A 7,500-nucleotide genomic window follows, 5' to 3' on the forward strand; every position below is an offset into this window, starting at 1 on the left:
AATGGGTGTGGCGACGATATAAAAATTTGAGCCCATTCCGCAGTTCGGTGATTTTTGTACTATCCGCTGAGTGCAGGTTCGTTTTACAGTACATATATGGGAAGAAAAGGCTTGGACTTAAGCTGGTGTCTGCTTAGTACAATGTGTCCACTCAATACAGGCGAGGTTTCCGCTGTACAGTTAAACTAGTGCGAGGTCTCGAAATAGAAGGAAAGCAACGGCATGATCAGCAGCAACGAAAACATTTATTGATCTGATCATTTCAGCTCAAACTGATTTCAGCACCAGTACCAGATATATATTGCCATTAAGTTCTCAAAGTGCTTCACCTAAGATGTAACATCTTAAAAATGCAAATAAGAAAAAGCAACAATAACTAAAAAATGCCTAGCTATACCAAATAATCTTTGTCGGGAGAAGCACATCAGGAGCCCATCGCTGAGAGCGTAAAAGTGGCCTATATTCCTCTCCTTTCAGTGACCAGCTTATGTTTAGACGGATTTCCCGCTATTATCCCGCAGGAGTCCCGATGAGCAATCACAAGTATCTGCACGTACAGAGCCATTGTTTTTGCTCATTAAAAAACTATTGCTTTGTGGCGCTCTCGTTTCCGTTTCCGTCTTCGTTGCCCTTATTAATTTTGGCGGGAAAAGATAGTCTAAAAATAAATGGTCCGTAAAAATACCATGACTTTGGCTTAGTATAGGAGTTGTGCGCTCCTAGTCATGGGATCACGTTCATCACTTCTAAGTACTAGTACCAAGAAAATACTAGTCTTTTAGTTTCGAATGGTTGTGCGAATACTTCAACATTAAAAAAATATTACTAAAACCTAACCAACGGCGAATCCGTTTCGATTATTGTTCAGTGTTGTTTAATGTTGCATTAACATAGACTAACAAGGCAGCATCAAAAACGCGTAACTATTAGTAGGAATAAGGGACAATTGAAGGCTAGAGAAACAAATCAAAAGTCAACATCAATTGTCAACAATACTTTGGGATGTCACTCTCCATATTGTCCACAATGCAATCAAGTGATGTGTTCTTGATCCACCCCGAAGTGGTCCAAAATACTAAACACATATTCAACAAAGCAACAAAGCAGTAACTTTTCCTTGGTCAGCTGCATTACATGTTCTACAAAAAATTGGAAAGTCACCAAAAACGAATTCAGGTTTTTTCTACTAAAGATTGACGTTGGTTAAAAGACACGGCTGCCTCAGTTTCTTCTAAATACCACCTATGTCAACGTAGTATCCCCGGTGGCCGTTGACAGGTAGCAAATACCTTCTTTCTTCATCACTGCCGTCATCAGATTCCATTGTATTTGGGCAACTTTTATACGAATTTTCACCGCTGCAATTGTTACTGCCATTCCTGCGGCCTTCATTTTTGCCAACAAGACGGTAAACTACACCAGCTAGCAGAGTCACAAGAACACATGTGTTTATGACCATCACCAGCCAAACGAAAATGTTAGCATAGGTACTGTCCAGTACTGAAAACCTCAACACCATAAAAGACATGGACAACACGAGTAAAACCAAGGGTTCAAAGACATTCTCGCGGAAAATGCGTTCGAAGATAACTTTTCTGTTGGTCTCGTGCTCGCTCGGATCGCATCTGTTTATAGAGACTTCGTCATACGGCTGGAGGCACAAGTGGATGATTGCTGACGTCATCAGAACCAGCCACACTACAAACGTTTGCAAGGTGGACGACGAAGAAATCATCGACAACGCAATGGCGAGAACCAGGCGGCGGAAAAGCATAAAGATCTCAAAGTACTGACGATACTTTGGTTTGTACGGCAAATAGACAGGTCCAAGCCACACGTCAAGTTTCTCTTGTTCTTCAGGAGTCATCGAGCTTCTCTTTGGAAAGAAACGAATCAGCACAAAGATGACAATCAAGGGAAACCCAGTCACGTAGAACACAACTGAGACAACGCCAAGGGCTTTCAGTTTGCTGTAAGAGTGCGAAGGGCATTCTATCCAAGGGGAGTTGGGCATGTAACGAACATCCTGATCACTGTGACATGGCCGTAGAATGGAAAGGGACTGCTTCACGATTGGAAAGTAGCTGAAGCTAAGACAAAAGAAGGCGATTTGGCGACATTTGAAATGAACAATTTGCATTCTCCTTTCAGCGGGACGAAATCTATTGTAAATCAGCATCGTGATGAAATACACACCCACCATGGCCAAGCACACCGCTGGAAGTAGGAGCAGAAAGGCAAACTTCCCGACTGGAGTAAAAAGAGAAGGCACGTCACAAGAAAGAGAGGGAAAGTATAGGTTCCAATAACTGCTCAAGTAGCTTTGAGCCTTAATAACTCTTTTAGGCCACACGTTGACACTAGATACCATGAAATCCATGGTTTGGATGTAAAACACCATTATGCTGATTAGAGAGCGAGCAGCCTTTCCTCGGTTACTCATACACAACACGAAAACGACCAGGTTTAATTTGAAAAGCCACGCTGGTAATAACTCCAAAAGCATCATGATTAGCATGAGTAGAAAATGAATCGCAGTAACAACGAACCATTTGATTGGTCGAAGACGAAAATAAAAGTACAACCAGAGAAGAATGAGAAAAGACAAAGCAAAGATAGGAATAAAGATGTAATAGTAAGTTAAATCGCCCTTTTTGCATTTGAAACACAGTCCACCAAGTTTGTAAAACCCTTCTTGACAGCGAGAGCAAAATCTGTCTGTGTTCCCTGGATGGCAGACGCAAGAATGATTGCACGTCGTGATCAGAGATGACAATGATTGACGGCTTCCGGAGGAGGAATTTGTGTCCTTTGGTGTTGTGACCAGTCGACAAGTACAAGAATCTGTAGGGTTGCATGCAGATGGTACCGGGCACTTGACAAGGTGGGTGGCATTGCTGGGATCTGGTGATGGCCAGTAGCCACCCGATACCTCCATGATGTTTGGACGCAGATCGTCGGCTGCACCGATGGCAAGTCGATGGCAAGTCGCACCAATCATACATTTCTTGCACAAACCATCGCCTCCGTAGAAACCTTCGTCGCAGACGCAATATTTGTATTCGTAAAATGTTGGATCTAAGCGAATGCGTCCATTGTTGAACGTGAGTCGTCCTTCTGGGCACGTATAGTTGACTGCTTGAGGTGGTTTGAACATAGTCAAAAAGTCAGGTTTAAAGACGTTAGATGAAGCGCTTGTCCCATCTCGCATAGAGGGATTTCCAGATATGTCTAAATATTGGAGAGAAACCATGTTTGGAATTCCTGCTGGAAGGGTACCTGTCAAGTTATTCGAGGAGACGTCAAAGTACGTCAAAAACGAAAAATCCTCAAAAAATTCGGGTAAAGCTCCATAAAAGTTGTTACTACTTAAATCACAAGTGGAAACTCTTTCCATGTACAGAACGTTTGCGAGTACAGGACTTGTTATGTCGCAATAACTTAGATTTAAAATTGAGGGGCTATCAACAAAGTCTACTTTTCTTGTAAAAAGTTCGATGAAGCTTGAAAAATTAATTGCCAATTTTCGATTCCCTGCCAGAGAGACGTAAGACGCAGTAGAAGCACGGGCTGTATCTGGCCATGGGTTCCCTTCGTTGATTGACACAAACTCGTTTTGTGACAAATTGATCATTTCGGCTGCCTTCAGCAGCACATCGCCTGGAATATCCCCTGTTAGTTGATTGTTGGCAAGATTTAATATGCTTGGGAAATTTTTCTTCGGCATTTCCCCAGAAATGCTGTTTCCAGGTAAAACTAGGTATCTTAGTCTTTCCGGTAATACACGAGGCAACGTTCCGGTTAGTTTAACTCCAGATATAAACAAATCTGTTATGGAGGGAATTGCGAATATGTCACTGAGGTCTCCATGCATCTGGCCAGGAGTTATTCGAAGGTCCAAATACCACAGCTTTTTCAGCCTAGAAATACTTTTTGGTATTTGGCCAATTAGATTGTTTCCTCCAAGACAAAGTACTCGTAATTCTGTCATGTTTCCGATATCCTGTGGTAAGTGACCAGTAAACCCATCGCCGTTCATAACGCAGCCCAGGAAGTTTTGCAGATTTTTCATTTTTACAATCTCTTCAGGAATATTTCCAGTAATAGAAGCGGCATTGAACACAACAGTCAACAGATTGCTCATATTCGCAAACAGAAAGTCGCTAATGGGTCCTCGAAGAGAAGGGTTCCCTGGTGTGCAGAGAGAAAATAAGTTTCGGATTTTCCATATGTTAGAAGGAAGGAAACCGTTTAGGTTATTGTAAGCCAAGACGATAGTTTTAATGTGCGCTGTATTTCCGTGACAGGTGATACCATACCAGGAACAATGCGATGTGTCATTGGTTGAACTAAGCCAGCCGCGTCTTTCGTACCATTCTTGTCCATTTGTTGAAGCGTATATATCTATTAGAACTTCTCTTTCCTGTTCTGGTGTGAAAGATGTGTCCAAGGTGAACAGTGTAAACTGTTTAACGCGTTTCAAACAATCGCGTCCCTCAATGCTCAGGAACAAGTTATAATCTGGAAAAAAAAAGACAGTTATTCCAAAGTGAAACTAAAAATGCAAGTGATCGCTTAAAGTCAATGACTCTCCGTTGGGATTTGGAGGTTTTCTCCCTGAAACTTTGCAAAACATTCCACATCTAACAATTAATTACAAGACAATAGTCTCCCATCTCGACTCGAGTGCTGTGCGGGTGTGGGAACTCCTGAATGTGGGGTGAATAGTGTAACTATTACTCAGTGAAAAATGGTTTGTGTCTGTTTGACCGGTTTACAACAGAGCAAAGGAGGGAGGAAAACTAGCGAACAATGGCCGTAAGAAACCAACCAAATATTCATTCTTCGATTAAGGAGGCTCAAGGAGGCTCTAGCAGCCTTTTTTTAAACTTTGGGGTGTACCCGTTGAAATCAAATCTTCCGGTTGCATAACGACGCTCACAAATGCCTTTGCATAAGCTCCCCATTTTAATCAACTTGAAATTGAACTTGAACTTTTTTTTAACACACTTGTTCCCACAGAACATCTTATAGAACTGTATAGATTATTTCCAATAACCAAAATATTGTTCAAAGTAGAATTGGTCCAGAAACTAATATCTTGTATTTGATGGTATATAATAGCAGTACGTGACATTGCTACACATTGGTTACCAGCATTCACACCAAAGATTGCTTCATTTCCTTGACTAGAGTCAGCGGACACAGTGGTTGTTGGATCAATGATATCAAATATTGTAGGACCTGGATTGTCCTCCACATCATCACCTGTATTTTTAGGTATTGCTAATGCTGTGTGTACCATCAATGTTTACTACTGCTACTCCAGTAGATGCTGCCAGTAACACTGTTGGATTCTCAGGATTCATTGGAGCAGGTCTAAAGGTTTTTACTACAGTGTGGTAAATTGTTTTAATCAAATGGCTTTTCCCAGCACCACCACCTCCAGTTGTAAACAAATAAACTGGTTCAACATCTTGTGACTTCAGGCTTTTGAGGTTTTCATTTTATTTCTAGTCCACGAAAGCACCCTGTTGTAAGCTTTGAGTTGCATTTTTAATTATTTAATGATCTAACTGATTAACGTAATTGGTCATCAGATATTTCTCTTGGCTGTTTATACGTTGTTGTTGCTGATGGACTGTGATTTCCAGTAGTTTGGGAATTTGCACCCAAGCTCTGAGGGTACTTGTTCATTGAACACCTTATCTACTGATGATTCATCTTAGAATTCTAGTTGAATTTCAGCATTCTCTTGATCATTTATAAGATCATATGAATGTATGACAGTGCCATACTTGTTTCTTAGCCATTCTAGTGCTTCTGTTACTAGCATGTAGAGTGAAGCAAAAGTTGTCTGAACTGTGCAAATGGCAAGAGAAAGATTAGCGGCAAGTCATTGATGAAAAATTCTGAATAGGTTCTGAAATTTGAAGCATACTTAACGAATCCATTTCACTGCTGCATTGTTATGGCAAGTTGTCAACCAATCACGCGTGATAAAGGTGAGACCGCAATACCAAATTCTATGAGGGCTGAATGGAGTTAAACTAAGCAAAAGACCCCAAGTACGCATTGCGGACCTATTTCTTAATGTGCAAGTCTTCGAGAGAAAAGCTTGTGGTTTGGGAAAGTTGTAGTGACGCTGTCCTTGCTGCTGTGTAAATGGATGATGTTTTGCCGTTGATAGTCTTAAATTTAAGAGGAACTTTAGGATCTGTATCTGCTTAGCCAAGCGCTAGCAATCATTTTGTTTGTAATGGCGATTAGGGAAATTAAGCACCAGCGTCTTTGAGCCACAGACGGCAACTGGAAGTGAGGCGTCTTCTCTTTTTACTCGCCTTGGCGCTAGCAAATTTGTATTACCAAGTGTCTTTACTCTTGTAGAGACGATTTATTTGGAAATTTGTGCACTTAAATGAGAAACGTGCACTTCCGGTTGCATAACGACGCTCAAAAATGCCTTTTCTTAAGCTGCCCATTTTAATCATCTTGAAATTGAACTTGAACTTTTTTTAAACACGGTAAACCCATCAGGGTATACATTAATTTTATACTAATAATTTAAAGTCTAGTCTACATATTAAAAATACATAACACTCATTAACCAAGAGTTAGGACCATGCTTGGCTGGATGCAAAAACAAATACAATTTATACTAGAAGTTACTTATAGTAAGCGAAGTGCTGCAAAGTGAGTTATAAAAATAAAGGTAACAATAACAAAGATGATAACTGATGTTTATAATAACAATTTATTCCTGGACATTTTGTTGCACATTGAGTGAAAGTAATGCCTCAATATGAAAAATGAAGAAAGCTAGTGATAGCAAGGGAAGGAAAGAGTGTAAACATAATAGGTAATCAACAAAGGAATGCAACGTTAATAACTTGTTTTATTCCACATATTCTCCTAGTCATGTAATAACAATGTAACAGAAAGAAAATGTGGTATCAATGTTCTCCAAATAGACAAAGAGTTTTTCGATACACAATGTGAATAAATGTAATCATACTGAGGCGAGTGTTCTCCTTTAAATATGAAAATACCGGTCCGGATACATTTGGAAATAGAAGACACCCTTTCATTTTACTAATACAATCTACAGTTAAAATACAATAAAAAACGTTCTCTGGCTAAAAATTTTTGAAAAAGAATCCACGGATAAAACGTTGAATGTAAATTAGTGAAATATATACAGAAAAGGCGAGATAAAAATGATAAAAAGAACAGAGTAAAGGTATGAAAAATGGTGGCTATTGTTTAAAAAGAATTTTATACTGATTAGGAATCGGCTTAAAGATGACAATAACTTTAAGCCGATTCCTAATCAGTATAAAATTCTTTTTAAACAATAGCCACCATTTTTCATACCTTTACTCTGTTCTTTTTATCATTTTTATCTCGCCTTTTCTGTATATATTTCACTAATTTACATTCAACGTTTTATCCGTGGAAGGCTGTAGATCGACAGCCGAAAGCTTATATTCTTTTTCAAAA

The 7,500-nt window shown here is 39.7% G+C and overlaps 1 protein-coding gene across 1 annotated transcript in view; it reads right to left on the reverse strand.

Annotated features, from left to right (window-relative positions):
• Positions 1–307: 307 nt before the first annotated feature.
• The window catches only part of LOC137967526 (putative leucine-rich repeat-containing protein DDB_G0281931), a 12,237-nt gene continuing 5,044 nt past the window's right edge, over positions 308–7,500 (reverse strand). The window contains exon 2 of the mRNA XM_068814035.1: positions 308–4,521. Within this exon, the coding sequence (XP_068670136.1) occupies positions 1,232–4,521 (3,290 nt within the window). The 3' untranslated portion in view covers positions 308–1,231. The remainder of the gene's footprint in view (positions 4,522–7,500) is intronic.

This window comes from Montipora foliosa, chromosome 8, assembly GCF_036669935.1.
Source record: "Montipora foliosa isolate CH-2021 chromosome 8, ASM3666993v2, whole genome shotgun sequence".
Lineage (NCBI taxonomy): Eukaryota > Metazoa > Cnidaria > Anthozoa > Scleractinia > Acroporidae > Montipora > Montipora foliosa.